At 41.8% G+C, this 21,632-nt stretch overlaps 7 protein-coding genes across 7 annotated transcripts; 5 read left to right on the top strand and 2 right to left on the bottom strand.

Annotated features, from left to right (window-relative positions):
• Window positions 1-1,391: 1,391 nt before the first annotated feature.
• On the bottom strand, window positions 1,392-2,249 carry PAAG_08006 (v-SNARE; the record flags this gene model as incomplete). The annotated part of the gene is made up of 4 exons (XM_002790074.2): window positions 1,392-1,598; window positions 1,703-1,796; window positions 1,939-2,142; window positions 2,239-2,249. The coding sequence occupies 4 exons, from the start codon at window positions 2,247-2,249 to the stop codon at window positions 1,392-1,394; spliced, it is 516 nt and encodes a 171-aa protein (XP_002790120.1).
• A 1,064-nt stretch (window positions 2,250-3,313) lies between these two features.
• Window positions 3,314-4,084, bottom strand: PAAG_08005 (hypothetical protein; the record flags this gene model as incomplete). Its single annotated transcript, XM_002790073.2, has 3 exons — window positions 3,314-3,540; window positions 3,756-3,765; window positions 3,953-4,084. The coding sequence occupies 3 exons, from the start codon at window positions 4,082-4,084 to the stop codon at window positions 3,314-3,316; spliced, it is 369 nt and encodes a 122-aa protein (XP_002790119.1).
• Window positions 4,085-6,049: 1,965 nt separating this feature from the next.
• Window positions 6,050-8,264, top strand: PAAG_08003 (hsp70-like protein; the record flags this gene model as incomplete). Its single annotated transcript, XM_002790071.2, has 3 exons — window positions 6,050-6,065; window positions 6,244-8,026; window positions 8,099-8,264. 3 exons carry the CDS (start codon window positions 6,050-6,052, stop codon window positions 8,262-8,264), a joined length of 1,965 nt encoding a protein of 654 aa, XP_002790117.1.
• Window positions 8,265-14,128: 5,864 nt separating this feature from the next.
• PAAG_12485 (hypothetical protein) lies at window positions 14,129-16,652 on the top strand (the record flags this gene model as incomplete). Its single annotated transcript, XM_015847965.1, has 11 exons — window positions 14,129-14,188; window positions 14,397-14,514; window positions 14,606-14,667; window positions 14,711-14,718; window positions 14,763-14,806; window positions 14,891-15,074; window positions 15,147-15,528; window positions 15,640-15,755; window positions 15,867-15,944; window positions 16,022-16,176; window positions 16,411-16,652. 11 exons carry the CDS (start codon window positions 14,129-14,131, stop codon window positions 16,650-16,652), a joined length of 1,449 nt encoding a protein of 482 aa, XP_015702432.1.
• A 116-nt stretch (window positions 16,653-16,768) lies between these two features.
• PAAG_12484 (hypothetical protein) lies at window positions 16,769-17,485 on the top strand (the record flags this gene model as incomplete). Its single annotated transcript, XM_015847964.1, has 3 exons — window positions 16,769-16,941; window positions 17,043-17,057; window positions 17,311-17,485. 3 exons carry the CDS (start codon window positions 16,769-16,771, stop codon window positions 17,483-17,485), a joined length of 363 nt encoding a protein of 120 aa, XP_015702431.1.
• A 1,118-nt stretch (window positions 17,486-18,603) lies between these two features.
• On the top strand, window positions 18,604-18,795 carry PAAG_08001 (hypothetical protein; the record flags this gene model as incomplete). Its single annotated transcript, XM_002790069.2, has 1 exon — window positions 18,604-18,795. The coding sequence occupies one exon, from the start codon at window positions 18,604-18,606 to the stop codon at window positions 18,793-18,795; it is 192 nt and encodes a 63-aa protein (XP_002790115.2).
• A 521-nt stretch (window positions 18,796-19,316) lies between these two features.
• PAAG_08000 (hypothetical protein) lies at window positions 19,317-19,659 on the top strand (the record flags this gene model as incomplete). Its single annotated transcript, XM_015846394.1, has 2 exons — window positions 19,317-19,366; window positions 19,449-19,659. The coding sequence occupies 2 exons, from the start codon at window positions 19,317-19,319 to the stop codon at window positions 19,657-19,659; spliced, it is 261 nt and encodes an 86-aa protein (XP_015700829.1).
• Window positions 19,660-21,632: the final 1,973 nt, after the last annotated feature.

Below are 21,632 nucleotides of genomic sequence, written 5' to 3'. Positions count from 1 at the left end.
TTTTTTGTCGTTTTTTGATGACGGTTTGTTATCTGCCACCTGCCTAGAATTGTTTTGTTTGAAATGCAGCAAGGCGTTATTCATGCGGCAGTCTCGTTAATCCGGTGTAGTTATCTTTGTAGGCTATACACTTAGTGAGATGGAATTAACAGCAGGTGTAGAATGTGTTTCTTCAGTTATCTCTATATGGTACATGATGTGCGTTGAATCTTTTATTTCAATCTCCGCTACAGTGCTTGGATCCAGTATGTAGAGTCCACTATTGTGAAAAGCTTATATTTCCGCTCTATTACACAGACAAAAGAGCATAAAAGAGAGCTGGCTCAAATAATTACAAGAGGATGAGATCTGGTCATAAAACTGATAAGCAATCACCCATCGGCAAAGAAGTGCCATGTTTGGAGGGGAGAGAACACAACCGCTTTCGCCCAGATACCTAAATAACCTCCCAGGAGAGAGAATGAAAGGAGTTTTAAAAGCAATAATCTCATTTAGAGCTAGCAAACCCCACCACCCCCTAATAGATATCAGTGCCTAAAGAGAAAGTTATCAAAACTCGGGAGAGATAAAGCTTGCACTAATTACCATTCAAATTGAATATGAAAGCCACAGAGAAAGGAATGATGCAGGACATTATTATCGGATGCGTGGTTATAGTAAACCAGTTCAAAGACTAGACAGAAAAAAAAAAAAGTCGAGTCTCGCAGCAATGATGGATCGTTCAGTACAATAATAATTGAGAAAATGAGAGAGATGAACTAATCATGAACAGTAAAATAATGATGAAACCTCGGGAAAGACGTAAAAAAAGAGAAGGTTGTGGTGAAAAGCACAGTTCCGAAAAGCCTTTGCAGCGCGCCGCCCATGTTCTTAATAGAATTACCAGAATTACCGGTTTTGCGTATATTCATTTAAAGAAAAAGGTGTGAAAAATGTCTAATCCAACTACTTTTTCCTCTCTTCATTATTGGGTTGAATCCGGAAACAACAATAAGAACTCCATATATGCGATGGTGCTGAAATGTACAACGGCCGACGAGGACACGAAGGCGGGAATGGTCACAAAGGGTACACGTATAAATATTATAGCGTCATCATATAGCATGGGGATCGAGGTTCACGGTAGCACGGCCTGGAGGATAGGATGTGGTATTCGTATGGGGTAACAAAAATCGAAGGAACGGGCATTGGTTTTCGAAAAATTTGGTCATAGATAAGGTCCCACCTGCGCTGTGTTGGAGAAGCCGAATAGGGTTTAATTATCCTGGTTTCCCATCTCATATCCTCTTCTTCTATCTTCCACTTCCGAGTTCGTTTCGATTTATTCCGTGTCATAGCTTATATATTCAGGACCAGTCCCCCGGGACCAACTGAATATTTCAGGGGCTTGCTCAAAATAGCCACACATAGGCGAAGAGCAAGAACACAGCGCAGAAGAAACCCAGCCAGGCTTTCCAGCCAACGCCAGTCTTCTGAGCCATGACAAGCATCCGGTTCATAGTTCCGCGAAGCCGTACTCGAGTGTTGTCAAAGGTATCGTTCATTTTTTCAGCGAGGGCGGAGGAGTCGCGGATTTCGTCGCCGATGGCTATTGTTATCTGCAATTTTTCGCCAGGTTAGGAGGGGCGGAAATCGGAGAGGAGTTGGTTCACAGAGGGAATAACTGAATATTAATAACAGGTAGCAGAGGTTTGCTGCATACGTCTTTCAACAACTTCACTTTCGCGGACATGCCTTCGAGCTCCGTCTCGTTTTGTGATTCAAGAGAGTCAAGAACTGCATCGGAATATTGGCCCCTAAGAGCAATCAGTTCCATTCGTCCGATTGATTATTTTCTTCATAAATTCTTTCCAGCATCATGGATGGGATATCCAGCTATCATTTCTATTCGACAAGCACGCAAAGTTGGACAGTGCTAGACGGAAATGCTCAACATACCTCGAATTCGGCGTTGCGACCCGATACGACGCAGACTCTCTGTCTACATGTCCATTTGGAGATCCCGAAAAGCCATATCCGCCAATCTTCCCCGGCGACCGGCCAGGTTGTGGGCGGCTTCTCTCGCTGTCGCTGCCGCCGTATGAATCAAAGAGGCTCGAGGAGGCTCGAGGATCGCGCTGGTGGAGCGAGGAATGTGTGAACCTGTACGATGTGTTACGGAGAAAAAAAAAAAAAAAATGGGAAGGTGCACAAAAGCCAGGAATGGGGATTCTCTCTGTTGGATAGACGTAGACATACCTCGAAGCCATTATTGGGATGTCAGCATAGATCGCAGGAGGTAGACATTATAACGTGTATGGGGATTAGAGGAGCAGAAGGTGAGATGTTGAGATGTTGACATATCTGGCCAGCAGCGTCAACTCCTTTGATGCCACAGTCGAAGGTTGAATGGGCTCAAGGGCTTAGTCATCCTGCACTACTACTCTCAAATAGTTAGTGGGAAGAGCGCGCTGTGCACGGGGTCTTGGCATCTGGAGAAGTCTCCACGGACAAACAAGAGGGAAGTGAGGGAATGAAGGGGATGAAGAAGATGTAGAGGATGTAGGGATGATGGTTGAGATGTAGATCCCTATGCAAGCAGGCGCAGGATTCTCAATCTGCTGGGTTGTTGAACGTATTTCTCATTGTTGTCGTCTCCTGTTTCCTTCACGGAATAAGGCGATTTCATTTTGTAGGCTCTGTACGGAGTTACTCCATGCTACTTTTGATCCTCTAGCCAGTAAAGAATTGCTATAAGTTACTTCTTACAAGTAGGATTTTATTTCGGAATTTTTGCAAGAGTCTATATGCAATATAATAATCATACCTTTTTCTCAGTCCGCTTTCTCCCTGCTTTTTTTATCTTGCCACAAGAGCGAAAACACACGACCAAGAAAAAAGTAAACAAAAGAAAAGAGACGGAGAGTCCACATTCCCCAAACATGATGAAATCCCATAATCAATTTTCTTTTTTGCCTCTCTTCTTCCCTTGTTGTTGATTCCCCCGATTGCCCGCTTGGAATATCGCGTATCACGTATGCTTTGAAAACCACCCCTCTAATCAACCAGACTGAGAAAGTAGAAATGATTTTGTGAAAGGTCAACGATCTAGAAAAACGTAAGAAAAACACGAAATAAAAACCAAAAAAAAAAAAAAAAAAAAAAAAAAAAATAGATCTCATTGGACGGCTGGCTGTATTCTTATCATTTCGTCATTCGTATTTGCGAAAAAAAACAAAAAAGGGGCATTTTGTATCTCTCAACAGATTTACCTCCAATCCATTCTCTTCAACCCTCACTCTTCACAAATTATTTTCCATTTTTCTCAACACGCTCAATCCTTCATCAAATCATCTGCATCATTGACATTAGTTTCATCATCCTTCGCCTCGAAATCGTCATCGTCATCATCGTCGTCCTCGTCAATCTGCACGCCCGCTTCATGGGCCTTTCTAGCAGCCTCAGCAAAATCGATTGTCTTGCCGCGGGTTCGTCGTCCGTCGCTGATAATGTTGGAGGTGGAGATTGGTTCAAGGTCGTTCTGGGCGTCGTCTTCGTCTTCTGGTTGTTTTTGCAGAGAGTGTTAGTTTTGTATGTAGGTTTGGTTGGGGAAGGCTGTAGAAGTTAAAAGTGGGGCGCAATGGTTGTGATGAAGAACATGTAGGAAGCGATGGGATATGTTTCTTCTAAGGACGAAGGTTGCAGGAGGCTACAGTTATATACTAGGTGGGGTAAATTTGTTTGAAAGGGGAGGGGGGGTTTAATCAGATTCTTACCATCTGCGGCCTTAATGTGCAAACAAGAAGATTGTTAGTGAAAATTCTTCTCCTCCATAATGAATACACATAATGAATTCGTATTTTATGCAAACTCTGTGCGCTGTCAATGGAAAGACGGCGTGGGTTTTTCTTTTTTTTTTTTTTTTTTTGGGGGGGTGGGGGTGTGTGTTTCAAGCACCAAGGTAAATACATACCACATCCTCAGCGACGCTTTCATCAGAAGAGTTCTCCTCTTCCTCGCCCATGCTCAGATCATCGATGGCTTTGTCCTTGCCCTTGCCCAGGCCACTTTCGCTGTCACCAACTGTAGCAGCTCTGTCGCCCATTCTGTGCGGGAGAGTGTGGTATTTAGGAGAGTAAGGGGAGGGGGGGAATGAAAGTTGATCTTCAAGGAGCAATAGAGGAGGGAAGTAGTAGAGCAGATTGGCCTGTCTTGTAGGAGGAGTGGTAAAAAAGTCTTTAGTCAGGGTGGTGGTTTTGTTGTTTGTTGTTTGTTGTTTGTTGAAGCTCCAGTGATGAATGATTATACAAAGAGGGGGGATCACCCAGCCCAGCATAGAGTCATTAGGCGCAAGAGTCGCGACTATTTCACGCTAAAGAGGTTTCGAACAAGTCAGATGACCCTCGAAGCCCTCTTGAAGGTCTGCTAATTAGTAGTTAATGATCCTAGCCAGCAACATTCAACGATACTTAAACGATTTACGGAGGCGCTGTATGTATATAGGAAGATGACCGTGATAGAAATTCCATTTATACCTCGTTCGACAAAGAATGTCCGAATGGATTAATATATAGTGCTTCATTGAGCAGTCTATTTGCTAGCCACCAGTTATAGATATCTATCGGCATCGCTTGAATGGCTATGGCTTCTTGAGACTCCCCGTTCTCTGGGACCTTGAAACATGGCCTTTTTTTTTTTTTTTTTTTTTTTTTTTTTTTTTTTTTTTCCTCCCTATACGTGAATATCGGGTAATTGCCTTAAAACTGAAGAGCTTGAGGTGCAACTCAAAAAACATCCCGTAAAAATTTCTGTATTTCAAGAATGCATTTTCTTAAAATATTCTCCTGATTCAAACAATATAGGTGACTGCGGCAGGGTGGTGAAAATCTATGAAAGCCATTCTTATACCACACCAGTGTGGACCCTCATCTCGCAAAACAATTTGATGTCAACCCCTTTTAGTCTGATTTCCAAATGACAGGGATTGATAAAAACCACACATTGGTCTTCAAGGTATATATTCATTTCCACTCATGTATATACAGCAAAATGGTGTCCGTACGTAAGTTGTTGAAAATTTCATGTCCCTGCCCGGGTGTACCAGGCAGAGTTTGGCATCATAGGTACAGCACCTTTGCAAAATACGCAAAGGATTAATCGGAGCGGTCATTTAGATCGTTCAGATGCTCTGGTTGCCCCGGGATGGTTCCCTGAGATTCTTGTCCTGCCTCCCGTAATATTGCCTTAATGGGTCTGTCTCGCTAGAACCGCCATGATTCCTAAGGTGTGTGTGTCCCTGGCCCTCTGAGCTCTTGGAGGGTATATTTTGCCACAGCCCGGGAGTTGGGGGGGGGGAGGGAAGAGGGTTACTCTCTGGGTTGTAGAGTTTGTCTTCTTTCCGGTAGGTTGGGAGAAGGCGGAAGCGGAAGAGACATCATCCCACCTTGATTACGTCATATCCTCTCTTGGGCGGCCGCTCCAACCAGGAACATCGTCGCCATCGACCACATCGAAACTACGAGAACTGCGGTGTTGTGTTGGATAATACAGAAACATTCTCAGGGGGAGATTCCACTACGAAGAGGAATCGAATTACCATTGCAAGAATTGAGGGATCTCACCCCCATATACATGCCCCTTGAATAGCCTATTGTTGTCGTTGTCGTCGTAGTCGTGATCCGGTGTTGCTGTGTGTGTGTTGATAGTGGTGGAAAGCGGTGGACAGCCATCGAACCCGCTGAGGGTTGCTAGAAGCTTCTGGCGCCCAAAACCACCCACCGCCTGCATCACATATAACCAATTTTGACCCACAAAACAACCAACCCCCTCTGTCTTGTTTTCTTTATCTTCACGTAGCTTTCTCCTCTTTTCTCCTCTTCTCTTCTTCCTCTTCTCTTCGTTCTTCAACCACAGGATTTGAAGCATACTTCATCCTCCCATCTACAACACCCGTCCCTCCCCCTCTGCTGTATCATACCCATCTGCGTTATATACCTCCCACGACAAGATTCCCAAATAAAACTCCATATTCTCCCTTTCCTTTTGACTCTACGGTTTTGATACTTTGAAAATGGCTCCAGCTATCGGTAAGCTCCAACATCCTCCTCTGAGCTTGCCTTTGTTTGCCCTGAACGTGGCCGTTGCTACAGCTACCGCTACCGTTGCTACCCCTCTACCCCTGCATCTTTCCCATACTGCCACCCATTTCGCTCCATTACTAACATCTCTCTCTCTCTCTCTCTCTCTCTCTCACTCTCAATGCAGGTATCGATCTCGGGACCACGTATTCGTGCGTGGGTATCTTCCGAGATGACAGAATTGAAATCATTGCCAACGACCAGGGTAACCGGACCACACCCTCGTTCGTTGCCTTCACAGACACCGAGCGTCTGATCGGGGATGCCGCCAAAAATCAAGTCGCCATGAACCCCTCCAACACAGTCTTTGACGCCAAGCGTCTCATTGGCCGCAAGTTCGCTGATCCTGAGGTCCAATCTGACATGAAGCACTTCCCCTTCAAGGTCATTGACAAGGCGGGAAAGCCAGTCATCTCCGTTGAGTTCAAGGGCGAAGAGAAGCAGTTCACCCCGGAGGAAATCTCCTCCATGGTCCTGACGAAGATGAGAGAAACTGCGGAATCCTACCTTGGAGGCACTGTTAACAACGCTGTCGTTACTGTCCCTGCCTATTTCAACGATTCCCAGCGTCAAGCTACCAAGGATGCTGGTCTCATCGCTGGCCTGAATGTCCTTCGGATCATCAACGAACCCACTGCTGCCGCCATTGCCTATGGTCTTGACAAGAAGGCCGAGGGTGAACGCAACGTTCTCATCTTCGACTTGGGTGGTGGCACCTTTGATGTCTCCCTCCTCACCATTGAAGAGGGCATCTTCGAAGTCAAGTCCACTGCTGGTGACACTCATCTTGGTGGTGAGGATTTCGATAACCGCCTCGTGAACCACTTTGTCAATGAATTCAAGCGCAAGCACAAGAAGGATCTATCTTCAAACGCTCGTGCTCTCCGCCGTCTCCGCACTGCCTGCGAACGTGCCAAGCGCACCCTCTCCTCTGCCGCACAGACATCCATCGAAATCGACTCCCTATACGAGGGCATTGATTTCTATACCTCCATCACCCGTGCCCGTTTCGAGGAGCTTTGCCAGGACCTCTTCCGCTCCACCATGGACCCAGTTGAGCGCGTGCTCCGCGATGCAAAGATCGATAAATCTAGCGTCCATGAGATAGTCCTCGTGGGTGGATCCACCCGTATCCCCCGCATCCAGAAGCTTGTATCCGACTTCTTCAACGGCAAGGAGCCAAACAAGTCCATCAATCCCGATGAGGCTGTTGCATATGGTGCCGCCGTCCAGGCCGCCATCTTGTCTGGCGACACGACTTCCAAGTCTACTAATGAAATCCTTCTTCTTGACGTCGCTCCTCTATCTGTCGGTATCGAGACTGCGGGTGGCGTCATGACCCCACTCATCAAGAGAAACACCACTATTCCTACCAAGAAGTCTGAGACATTCTCCACCTTTGCCGACAACCAGCCAGGTGTGCTCATCCAGGTCTTTGAGGGTGAACGTGCCCGCACCAAGGATAACAACCTTCTCGGCAAGTTTGAGCTAACCGGTATCCCTCCCGCGCCCCGTGGCGTTCCTCAAATCGAAGTCACCTTCGACGTCGACGCGAACGGTATCATGAACGTCTCCGCTCTCGAAAAGGGAACTGGAAAGACCAACAAGATCGTTATCACAAATGACAAGGGCCGTCTCTCCAAGGAGGAGATCGAGCGCATGCTTGCTGAGGCCGAGAAGTACAAGGCTGAAGACGAAGCTGAGGCTTCCCGCATCTCCGCCAAGAACGGTCTAGAAAGCTACGCCTATTCCCTCCGGAACACCATCAGCGACTCGAAGGTCGATGAGAAGCTCGACGCCTCCGACAAGGAGAAGCTGAAGACCGAAATCGACAAGACTGTCTCTTGGCTCGATGAGAACCAGACTGCTACCAAGGAGGAGTTTGAGGCGCAGCAGAAGGAGCTTGAAAGGTACGCATATCCTAGTTTTCATCCTTGCCTCCTGCCTAAACACAGAAAACATATACTAATGAGTTAAAATAGTGTTGCCAACCCAATCATGATGAAATTCTACGGTGCCGGAGGCGAGGGCGGCGCACCAGGTGCCGGATTCCCTGGCGCTGGTGGACCGGGCGGTTTCCCTGGTGCCGGAGCTGGCGGTGCTCACAGTGGTGGTGACGACGGTCCTACTGTCGAGGAGGTTGACTAAATGGTTTCTTTTTTTCTTGACTCCCCTTGGCCTTTTTCCTTTTCTCATGCTTTAAAAATGGTTTAAAAGAGGTTTTTCTTGTCTTTTCCTTTTCTTGTTTTTCCTCTTCTTTTCTTTCCTTTTTTCTTTTTTTCACTTTTTCCCCCTTTTTTTTGCTCTTGCGACGATTTCCTCTTGCTGTGATTGTGGTGATTTCTATCAATGGGTTCTTTTTTATATTTTTATATTTTTTAACGTATGATCTGTTGTTACGGCCCTTGTGTTTGTAATTTTTTTTTTCCTTCAAAAAAGGAGAGTAGAGAGAAGATAGGAACCGGAGCTAAACATTGACGAAAACAAAGATACAGAGTTTAGTGCGAGTGATTATGGGGTGCTTAATGTCATTTTCCACCAATGTTTTTTTTCTCCCCCGGTTTTCCATTAGTTATCAACGTTTCCTCCCCTGATAATTAATCAAGGTTCCTTTACAATGAGGTGGTTCTGGTCCCTTTTCATTTCCTAATAGTTTCTTCTAAATAGTTTTAGTGAGAATTCCTTTTTGTTAACCAAAAAAGAATCTTTTTTCCATTTCTTCCTAATATATTATTATATTTGATTACCGTCACGGGAGGACCTTTAGGGACTTGAAACTAATTGTTGAGTCATTTTTCTCCAACCCGATCCTTTCGTTCTATGGGGTACGCGGAGGGGAAAAGATGGAAGCAAGTGTTTCTGAAATGGTTACTCTGCGATCTTGGTATGGATGGTATTGGTGAGGAAAGACGGGGTTGTTCGTCTGCTTAAGTATCTGTGTGATGGTGAGTAAGTAATGGGAAGCCAAAAAACAAGGGGGGGGAAGATGAGGAGAATAGATTAGGTTAGATAGGCGGAAAGAAAGGCAAATAAATGGTAACTACATGGAATCATTCATGTTTCTTTGTATACATCATATTTAGCACTTGCTAGTTATTGATTTATGTGGGACGTCTGAAGTGGTTGTATTGGTAGCCTATCTCAGGGATGCTATATACTACTGTGTGGTGTGCTAGTCCATAATAGGAAGCCTAGGCTCCAACATCTCCCCTCAGACTAGTTACCATACAGACTAGCTACTGTCCTGCTTATATCAATCATATTCATCTTCTCTGTTAATATATCTTGTGTTCCACTTGCTGTATTCATCAAATTCTTTTCTTATTTCACTCATAATTTGGCTGACTTTTCAAAAGTTCTTCAATATTTGAAGAAATTATTATAAAGAATATTTAAGTTAATTAACTTGCAAGTAGATTTTTTGTATTTCTATCTTTACTCTTATCTCTATTTTTAGTCTTATTTTTATTTCTATTTTTCAATATCTCAATGTGCTTCTTATTATGTTTCTGTCATTCAGTACTTGTGAGATTCATATTTTTAAATCAGTAGTGTTTAATAATATACTCTGTATTCTCATAGTAGTGATATTAATATTCATTAAATTATTTAATAACAGCATTTACAGCAGATAAATTGAAATGAGTCATAGTGATAATAACATAAGTAGTCAACTGATTCATCAATTCATCAAGATTCAGATTTTTAATAAAGTTCTATTTGATGATATAGAAATCATTTAATTTTATTTTAATAAATTTCTATTATCAGTCTCTCAATTCTAGTATGAATAAATTATGATAGATACTCTCAGCTTAATTTTCATCTATAGATATAAATTTTATCTTTAGATCTTGAAAAGTTACAAGATAGATATAAAAATTATTTTTTTTTATATTATAAATCTTTTAATTTCTTAATAATTTGAAGATGTTCTTCTGCATAAAATATAGTATAGTGTTAAGCAAAATTCTTTTATATAGTTGCTATGAGATAGAAATCTTCATTCAGTGATCTCAAAGAGTTGTGTGTAGTTGTATTCAAAAATTGAAAGACTTTTATATAAAAAAAATTATTTTTCTTATTTTAAAGTTTAATTTTTAAAGAAACTGTGATAGAAAATATTGTTTATTGTTTGTTGAGAACGTCTTTTACTTGAATCAAATAAGCATTTGCAAGAATAGAACTCTTTCATTTCAGATAGTTGACTTTAATGAGAATAACTGCATATTTTTCTTTCAATTTAATTTTTACATTATTGTAAAATTTATTAACTTTATTCTTAAAAGAATTTTTAATAGTATTTAACAAAAAATTTAAATTTCTTTCTAGTTTTTATATAAGTATTTCTATAAGAACAGTTAACATGAATGAACTGAGTGTCAAAAGAAAGTATGAGAAGCTCTATAACTAGAATTGTAAAAGAATTGATATATAAATGCAGTAAATGCTATAAAAAGAAGAGAATAGTAATGAATAAAAATATATATATAGAATTGAATAGTAGCTAATTACTGAATCTTTTAAAATAATTTTGAAAATTAAAAGTATTTATATATATAAATAAGTAATAATAAATTTTATCTATAATCTTTTATTAAATGAAAAATTAATAATATAATAATTTAATTTCTTATAAAGTGCTGATTTTATTTTTTAAAAAATACTGATTTTAAAGAACTAATTTTGAGAAGTATTAATTTATACTAATTCTGAATGCTGAATCTTAAGATAATATTGATTCTCTAGAAAATGCTGATTTTAAAGTGCTTTGATAAGCAGTATAATAAGCAGTATGAGAGTAAAAAGCTAGTATAAAGAGTTTTAATATCATATTTATCTCTTTCTTTTATAAATACTGATCTCAGTGACTTTATAAGATAATTATTTTTAATATATTTAGATATTAAAGAATGAATATGAGTTGTCTAAGAAAAAATCTCTTTGTATTGCTAACTACTATATAATAAAATATTAAAATTGATGAGAAAAAAGAAATATCATAGTCTGTTTAGATTATAAATAACTCATATGATCATATGACTGATTATAAATAATTCATATGATTATATAACTGAATCATAACTGATCTGCTAGATTATTATTAAATATTTAAAGTAATTATATTGATAGTCTATTTTAGAAATGCTATATACTACTGTATGATGTATTAATTCATAATAAAAAGTCTAGACTTTAACATTTTCTCTTGAACTAGCTACTGTATAAACTAGCTACTATTCTACTCAAATTAATCATATTCATCTTCTCTGTCAATCTATATTATTTTTCACTTACTGTATCTATTAAATTCTTTTCTTATTTTACCTATAATCTGACTGACTTTTTAAAATTTCTTCAATATTTGAAGAAATTATTATAAAAAATACTTAAGTTAACTAATTTATAAGTAAATTTTTTATATTTTTATTTTTACTTTTATCTTTATTTTAGTCTTATTTTTATTTTTATTTTTTAATATCTTAATACATTTTTTATTATATTTCTATTATTTAATACTTGTAAGATTTAAGTTTTTAAATTAGTAGTATTTGATAATATACTCTGTATTCTCACAGTAGTGATATTGATATTTATCAAATTATTCAATGATGACATTCATAGCAGATGAGTTAAAATGAGTTATAGTGATAGTGATATAAGTAGTTAATTGATTTATCAATTTATTAAAATTTAAATTCTGAATAGAACTTTATTTGATGATATAAAAATTATTTAGTTTTAATCTAATAAATTTTTATTATTAGTCTCTCAGTTTTAGTATAAATAAATTATGATAGATATTCTCAACTCAATTTTTATCTAAAAAGATAAGTTTTATTTTTATATTTTAAAAAGTTGTAAGATAGATGTGAAAATTATTATTTTTAAGCTGTAAATTTTTTAACTTCTTAGTGATTTAAAGATATTCTTTTATATAATATATAGTGTAATATTAAATAAGATTTTTTTATATAGTTGCTGCAAGATAAAGATTTTTATTCAATGATTTCAGAAAGTCATATACAGTTATATTTAAAGATTGAAAAATTCTTATATAAAAAAGTTTATATTTCTTATTTCAAAGCTCAATTTTTAAAAAAACTGTGATAGAAGATGCTATTTGTTATTTGTTAAGAGTATCTTTTGCTTGAATTAAATAAGCATTTGCAAGAATAGAGCTCTTTCATTTCAGATAATTAACTTCAGTAAGAATAACTATATGCTTTTCTTTCAACTTGATTTTTACATCTTTGCAAAATTTATTAACTTTATTTTGATAGAAATCTTAGTAGTATTTAATAAAGAATTTGAGTTTCTTTCTAGTTTTTATAAAAGTATTTCTATCTGTCTGTTCTATCTTTTCATATATTTTATCATCATTTACATTATATTCATATTGTTTTTATTTGTATTCATTTTATCTCTTTAGCCAATTTCTTCTCTAGGTCTAGAGGTAGATGTATTATATTCATCTCTATTTATATTGTTGCTTGCAGAGGTATGCAATGATTCTGCAGTTTGTGTTCTTAAAGATATCTATTATTTTCTTTTGATTCAATTTTTTACTTATAATCAAAGCTTTCAAAATAATTATTTTTCATCAAATACTTGCTGCAATTCAGTGATGCAGTCCACATGAGACATTTTATATCTCAGATAAAAGAAGAAGAAAAAGTAGTATGCAGAAGGCTCTTCAAAAAAAAAAGAACAAGCTATCTGAATCATAACCTGTTGGATGTCTGAAAGTGGTTGTATTGGTTAGCCTATCTCAGGGATGCTATATAATACTGTGCAGTGCGCTAGTCCATAATAGGAAGCCTAGGCTCCAACATGTTCAAGTTTCGGGGAGTTGGATTGCACGTAGGTCGGTCTAGTTATAAGTATAGTTAACTGGCTATACTGCCTGCTAGCTTTGTGGAGATCCACCTTCACCCTTAACAATCCAAAGAATACGCATAAACCATCAAGTTAGTTACCTAAAGATAGGTGTTTGATTGGATCTTCCAAGTTTTGCGTTTTCTGCCGTTGTAATTTTCCCTAGTTACCACCCTTTTCACCATACCCTAAGATTCATCATCACAAACTGTCACTGGAACCAATCTGTTATGAATGTGCCCAGATATTTAACTCACCAGAGCTTCAGGATCTCTACAGTAGAGCTTCCAAAGACAAAGAGCCATGTTTATATAAAAACACTTATGCAACTATGAAAATATATATATATATATATATATATATATATATAATATAATATAATATACGAGCTCTAGCATGGCTCAGCCGTGTACGACGCGCCTCACAAACTCCCCGGGGGGAGGGCCAAAATTGGCAAAAGATTGTCATCGATGGATCAATGCTACGACGTGCTCATTCTCTCTGCCAATGGCAAACGTTAAAAAAGAGAGATAAAAGGACATATTAACCAGCTGAACTTCTCCTCGCTGTGTAGAGTGTTTGGCTGGTTGATGCTCTCTCTGGTTCCGATTTTAACATATTCTTCCGTCCTTTTGCTCCGTTTCTTTTCTCTCTTTTTTTTTCATTTTGTTTTGGTGCTTGATGCAAGCCTCGTCTCCTGTGTTGCGCGGAATAGCAGATTTCGATTCCCCTGGGGTTTGTTTTGATAATCAAGCACTGGCGAGCTGTCTATCTTTTGCCAAAACATATCGAGCCACAACCAAGCCAATATGCGGTTCGATTGGGAAGAATTGAAAAGACGGGTGGTTGTGTAAGGACACTATCCATCTCCCATCTTCCTTCCCCCCCCAATTCATGAAAGGAACCTCTCGCTGAGCAGTAAACGGAGAGAAACAAAGTCCAATTGACGAAAACGCCTATTATGAAAATACCACCTGGTGCAACCGTGATCTGATTCCGATTCCTCCAGAGAGGAGAACATGGGGAATCTGGGGGTATTTCGGTATTCGCTTTTCTCATGTGTTTGTATTTTACGGTGACGGTGATGCGTACTGCAGCTCTCCCCATGGACAAGAGATATCCTAATCGCTGCAATGGACTATCAGGATACTGGACGGTATCAGGCTCATGCATTTCCGCGTGGACGATTGGAAGTACGTTGCTTGCTTTTGGCCTTAGTCCACAGCAGGCCATTGGATGTGTGGTGGGTTGGTTTAGTGTTTATAATGCTGCCCTTTTGGCTGCATAGAGTTTTTTTTTTTTTTTTTTTTTTCCTCTCTCCTCTTATTTCTATGAATTATTTCCACCATGGTATGGGAGATTCTCATACTCGATTATCCACGATATTAACGTCTCTATCAGGTTTCCGGCGGCATGATTACGGGAATCCTCGCGGTGGCCTGTGGCTGGATGGGAGAACGTCATCATATCGGATTCACGGTTGCGTCACGGTTTTCATGGGGCATGAGGGGATCATATTGTGAGAAACTCCCTGTTGCTTTCTGGTTTACATTCTTGGAATATATTTAGGCCAGGACTAATTTCCGTTTTTCTTTCTTGTTGGGTTACAGTCCCGGTTGTTATGCGAGCTTTTGTCGGATCGATGTGGTTTGGCATACAGTCCTACTGGCATGTAGTTCTTTTCATCCCCCTGAATATTGTCTTCTGTTATGTAGTGGATGGAGTCGTTGAACTGACCATTACCCCCTCTATGCTTGTTTATCTCAGGGGTGGGCAAGTAACTCGAGTCCTCATCGGGGCGGTTATCCCGGGTAGGCAGGTTTTACTAGGGCTTTCCACGGGACTTCTCGATCATATATCTGATGAGATTGAGTTGCACACTGGTTGATATCTAGGATTCGCACACATGAAAAACTTCTTCGCAGAGAATTCCCATCTGGCAACCAATGACTTTATCGGCATGATCGTCTGGTACGCGGCCTTCATACCACTTGTTCTCATCCCTCCCGAGCGCTTGCAGAGGCCGTTCGCGATTTCGTTTGCCTTGTTCGCGTCGTCCTGCATTGGGCTATTAATATGGTAAATTCTACCGCTTTTAGCCCTCTTAAAATAGCTGTCACCCCTCTCCTTTCCTTTCTTGACGCATCACAGGGCCGTCAGAAACGCAGGCGGTGCAGGATCCATGTTCCGCAAACCCGCCAGCACCCCATCTGTCGGCTGGGGAATGCTCTATGGCATCAGTGCTATCCTAGGAGGATGGGGTGCTGGAACCCTGGGCCAATCCGACTGGACTAGATACGCCAATCGGTCCATGGCGCCCACGCTTTCGCAGCTCGTAGCTGCACCAGTTACGATTGTGGTGACTGCGTTGTTGGGCATCATCGTGACGAGTGCTGCGAACGATTTGCTCCGCGAGATTGTGTGGAATCCTATATATTTGCTTACAGCTATACAGGAGGAGTACGATTCGAGTCCGCGGGCGAGGGTGGGGGTGTTTTTTGCGTCGGTGGGGATGGTTGCGACGCAGCTTGCGGTGAGTTAAATATATACATATATATATATATATATATATATTTGCCCTTTTTAAAAGGTAGTTCTCTAACGTTTGGGATGTTCTGCTTGGTCATGATTGTTATTTTTGCAGATATCTGTTGTCCTGAATTCAGTTTCAGTAGGGATGGATATGGCGGGCCTTTGCCCGAAGTATATCAATATCATCCGTGGAAGCTATATAATGGCTTTATTTGGATTTTGTTCTCAGTATGTATATTTGAAAAGAATTCCACCTTGTGTGCTATCAGTGCAAAGACAAGCACTTTCAGCGCCCTTCCAGCGAATGACCAATTTATATAAATGAACTTCATATTCCAGGCCCTGGCAACTCCTCGCGAATTCCACGAAATTCCTATCTGTGCTGTCAAGCTTCGGCATCTTTATGGCTCCCATGACGTCCGTGATGTCTCTCATACCCCTGTTGACAACATAACAATCGCTGAATCTAATCTGAGCATTTCAATATAAACCAGCGGTATCATGCTAGCCGATTACCATCTGATACGACGGCATAAACTTAAGTTAAACGATCTCTACACGGGAGATGCAAATGGCATATACTGGTATTGGCACGGTGTCAACTGGCGTGCTCCCGTCGCGTTTGTAGCCGGCATGTGGCCATTGTTTCGTGAGTTTTTATCACAATATTTCTTAGCTCAGACAACATTCCCCCCTATTCCTCAATGGATCGCGTCACGCATACACCTTTTAAATCTACATATATTGCTTCTTACTCTTTATCTTTTACCTACCTCCTTTTATTACCTCTTTATATTGCGCATCAACTGTTATCTTGTGCAGAATATCCATATCTATACTTGTCGGCTAACACACCGACCGTAACGCCGTCAAACCACAAAAGCGGGACTCATCGCTTCTGTCAACAATACCACACACCCTAATCTGGCAGGTTGGATCAAACTCTTTAATTTAACCTTCTTCGCTGGCCTGGCTATCAGCTTTGTCACTATGACGGGAATCTGCTACATCTGGCCTCCTCAGGGGCTGGGGGAGGAAGCACCGTCTGTCCACATCCATGTGCACCCCGTGGATGAGGCGGGCTCTGGTTCGGGCTCGGGTTTAGTTGATATGGGGGAGAAGTAGGGGGATGGATAGGGATCCGGGTTTGGATGTCGGAGAGAGAGATGGGTGGAAGGGGAAGTTGAAAGGGAAGGCGGGCTGTCTGTGCGTTTGTAAGTTTTAACACCGTTTTAACACCTATGCTCGACTCGTTGTTTGGCGTTTCTCTTGAATGGGAAGGAAGATCTGCCAGATACATTACGAAGCCCAACCCGGAAAAGGAGATGAGCGAAACCCCCTACGCGGCGGGAAGTTTGGCGGAGAGGGAATCGGTCACATCCAAATTCCAACTTTCCGGGAGTTCTTATTCCAAGTAGGAATATAATCGCAGTGGTGTCGGGGCAGTTACTAACATGGATGTACCAATGTTTTACGCAATCAATGCAACTGTCCTAATAACAACTCCTCAATCAGTCAAGGTGAAAAAAAGTACGTGGAGTTAACCCAGCTATTTGCTTCCCCCTTTCCTCCAATAGTTTGTCGATTCTCTTTTTTATCATTCACGTCCCATGCCCGGGGCAGTTTTAGCTATTGGCCATAAGTTTGCCCCGTTCCAAACACTCACCCAGCCGATCATTTCCAGCTAGGCCTCGCACTAGTAGTCTCCGAAAGCACTTCGTTGTTTGTATATCTCTGTGGAGAATATATCGCGGAGTTTGCTACATAACGGATTAATAAACAGGCAACTGGTTGGAATGATATTTCTTGAGCTCCGAGAACTCCCGACCAACCCATTTGTGGTTCCTTTTGTGACTGGCGGGCGCGGGATGCTGGAAGAAATGGGAAATGTCGGGATGACAGTGCAGGCAGCCGGTTGGTTGGTTGGGGACCCCAATCTGCATGATACTAGCGACTAGTTAATAATAATAGTTAGTGATGCAACCGGGGCACACGTAACTACCAGGCTTAACATGGATCTTAGGCACAAAAAAAAAATATTAAAATAAAATATGAGAACGGCAGAGGTTGGACACGTAGAAAAATGTAGCAGCTAGTTTCGGTTGCTATTTGTCAACTGGTAGGGAGACGGGGTGGTTTGCTGGGTGGATTGGACAATTTGAGTAGATTTAAAAGCCTAGTTTACTGTAAAAATTTTTTTGACAAAATTGCTTTGAATTGGCCCGAGATAAGAGTGGCCCCAAGGCCCTAGGTGGTTTTGCTATTTTATAATTAGATTATTATTTATTTTTGGCTGTCACTGAATAATGAATATAACTACTGTTTGGCCTGACGAGTGGGTATAAAATTATAAGCCCGCGGATACAATCGTGCCAAATATATATATATATATATATATTATATTATTTTTATTTATTTATTTGAGATACGTATCCTCAAAAAGCATACGGCGAGAGGAGGCGAAAGAAGGGAGGGGTAAGTATTCCAGAGCTTGGACAGGTTGACAGTGATGGCTATATATCAATCAAACCCCTATCACTACGGATCTCATTTATTTATTAGCCCCCCCCTGGAATCTGCGAAAAGAACCTATTGCCAAGAAGATATCTCATCGTTGCAGACAATTTTAATTTTAATAAACCTGACCATCCTAGCACTGCCGGAGGACGTGAAGAGCACCCGTCGGCAGCTGTTGATGCTTTCCCCACCTCTTGGTTGCCGGCTGTGTGCAGATCTGTTGGCACAAGGCATGGCGGAGAACGGTTGGTAATTCCCTTTCTCCACTCGTGCTGCTTTCCTTGGCTTTGGATCCCCTGCTTGACAGTGGTGCTGAGATTCCGATCTTGGTTGCCCGGGAGGGGGGAGGAGGTGGAAGGAGGGGGGGAAGCCAAGGTTGTAAAATAAGAGGCGGAGGTCTGCGCCCGATGGTGTACAGACGCAGATATATGCTGTGTGTAAGTCCGTTGTCGTACGGAATAGTAATATTTTACTTCAGAGAGAAGACTGAGAAGATTGAGGGGAAGTAGGGGCCTGGAGGACAGATCTGAACCCCTGGATCATAATTGGTGGTAAAGGGATGCAGGCCCAAGTGCGACTAGACGGGCCAAGAAGGTTCTGGAGAGCTCAGTATTGCCGTGAAGAGATCCCGCTGCAGCGGGAAGCACGCCAGATCTGGCGCGACGTAAGGAAGAAGAAATCTTCTGGTGATGTTTCCATTCCACATATGGATATTTTGGAAGACGGATCCTTCTCGGTGCAGGAAGGATAGGTGCATGCCAAGTATTATTAAAGATGCTCATTTTACTTTTGATGAACCTGCGAATTGGTCAACAAAGCCAAACCACATCCCATTCATCCATGATTCAGTCGCCATTCCACGCCGACATCGGATCAACGGGAGCCAGGCATCTGTTTTATAGATTTGCTCCTCCACCACAACGAAGACTTGAGCCGACTCTTGGCGGTGGAGATTCTTTTCTTAATTATCCCCCAGAGATATTCCGGGTTCCATCTCGTTCCGTTTTATATTCGCAGATCTGACATAGAGGATGCGCTGTTGTTGGGTCATCGTGGCACGGATGGATACCACAAGGCTAACCTTTTAACAATAGGGGGGTTCATACCTTCATCGGAACTGTTGAACGACGCCTTAACCGAGGTTCATTCAAGGATATCAATCAGCTTGGTGCCTTTTGCGAATAGTCGCATCCCGTGTCGGCCGGGAAACATAGCAGTCCTTCCGCTCACGGTTGGCCATTTCATTCCCGGATATCCCTCAATTGGCATAAAATGGCATTTCTCCACCGGAAGATTCTAGAAAGGACAGCCGTCAAACAACAGTATTTATTTCTTCTTGTGATAGCGCAGCATTTTAAATAAATAAATATATATGTTAAGCTCGTTAACCTGAGAAATAATAAGGCGGGGGGCGGGGCGCGGGGGGGGGGGGCCATCCCCCCAGGGGCCACCCCCCACCCCCCATTCTACCAAGGGAGGTTTGCCCAAGCATGGGGTGCATGGAGACCCGGACCTGCATGACATGCATGACATGCAAAATGCGAGACGCCGGACACGGCCTGTTGCAAAGGTGCACCTTTATGGCAGACGCGATGGCGGGCAATGCCTGGGGTAATAGGTTTTCTTTTCTTTTCGCCTTTCCTCCTTTTGGCATCATTGTTCTGGATCAATCGGATTGCCCAAGGGAGAGGGGAATGTGAATGTGGCGTGTTGCTTGAGGACGTGCATAAATGTGATCATAGCTCCCGTTCTCTCGTTGCAGCAGCAAAGTGATTTTGAGCTCTTCGAGGAAACCCTACCTCTCCGCCGCCTTTGTGGGCTTGAATTAATTGAAAAGAGCTGGTTCGCTCGTTGAAGGTTTTTGCTAAATATTTCGTAGGCGAAAACAGTTTGCGTGTCACTGTTTTCTGTTACTTGGAACCTCGAGTTTCATTTTATTCAGATACTTTTTAAAACTATTATCAGATTTGTGTTCATCGAATTATTTCTGCAACTCAAGAGATGCAAATTTCTTACTCCCAAACACCATCAATCCTCTGCTGTTCCCCTAGACTGGATTCACATGCTCTTGGTGACAAATATGTACGTAATAACGATAATGTCCATCCCGCCTATTACCAGTGGCAGTTTGGTTCCGGCTTATCATTCGACAGATGATTTTTCTTTTCTTGTCTCTTTTTTCCTCTCCCTGCTGTCTGGCCAGACCAGAGTTTTCACCTTCGGGTAAATGCGTGATTCTTCCGTCAAGGTGCCCAGCTGGGGGGTGGAAACTTCCCACTCCCTTCCGGGGGACCGTCACCCCCTGTCCCGGCGTTGTTACTGTGTGGCATGCCGACAAACCTTGGCTCGATTCTGCACAGTTACCTCCCTCCATGCGCTCTCGGTATGTTGAATGGTTTGAATATATGCCTTTTTCCTCGCTTGGTGTGCTGCAACGTTTTTTTTTTTTTTTTTTTTTTTAAACTAACCCTAAGCTAGGGAAAATTTTGTCAAGGCTGTTTGTTCAATAACCTTCTGGGTTTTACCAGTTAGAGCGCTCTCCCTGGCTGTCTACCACAAGTATGAGTGTTCATATTTTAAAAAAGCATATGATGGTTGCCAAGCAAGTTGCTTGCTCCAACCCCCCTTGGTTCTCTGGCAACCTTACTGCGGGGGGCTCCGTTGTCGGGGGGCCTATTTAGAGGTTGCTTGTCCAAGGCTGGCTGGCTGGCTGGCTGGCTGGCTGGCTGGCTGGCATGCATTCCCAAGTTTGCTCCCACCCATGCGAGCCAAGGTTTTGGGCAGATCTGATCGACTAGGTTTGTGGCTCGCAGAGCTTTCGGCTCCATGTCGCAAAATGTCAGGTTGCTGATTGGCGGGTCGTGTTCCTTATCGCTCTGATTAGAGTGGACAAAGCTTCGACAAATATCTTTCTCTCATAATAATTCAACCCACATCATCTCCATCATCTTGATTGCTGTCTCGCCCGAAGGAGGGAAGTTATCATAGGTAATAGTGAAGAAATCCGCGGAGGGGTAGTGAGATGGCCTTTTTACCAGGTTCGGTAAATCTCCGACATTCCGATTCCCTCTCCTTGTTGGTAATTATTCTCGCGAGCCTAGCACGATGGCATAGTTTGTCATCTGTTCCCTCTCCGCATCTAAGAGTTTTTTTTGTTAGTAGTGGACCGTAGAACCGGGCCTTGGAAAGATGTAACAAATATCCACACAACGAAGAATTGCTCACACCCGAAGATTGACGGGGAACGTAATGCTCTTGCCCAGTTTACCGTGGACAATAATAATTGCCGGACGTTTGTCCATTTGGCTGGCTCGTTCCATTCCGCTAGAGTAATACTTTTTGCCACTGGGAATCAATCCATGGATGTTGATCGGAATCCACACTCCACATCTCATTGATATTTACTTCTTTTTATATTTCCGCGCGGCTTCACCCCTCCTTAACCCGGTGGCTGATTTCAAGTTTCGTCTCTTCGTCTCCTTCTTCTCCTCCTTCATCTTTCTTCTCTTCCTTCCCCTTCTTCTTCTCTTTCCTTACACCATCTTCCCATCTTCGACCCAACGCCCCGGATAGCCGTCACACAATTGA

This window comes from Paracoccidioides lutzii (assembly GCF_000150705.2).
Source record: "Paracoccidioides lutzii Pb01 unplaced genomic scaffold supercont2.28, whole genome shotgun sequence".
Classification (NCBI taxonomy): Eukaryota; Fungi; Ascomycota; class Eurotiomycetes; order Onygenales; family Ajellomycetaceae; genus Paracoccidioides; species Paracoccidioides lutzii.
This window is presented reverse-complemented; position numbering and strand designations above follow the sequence as displayed.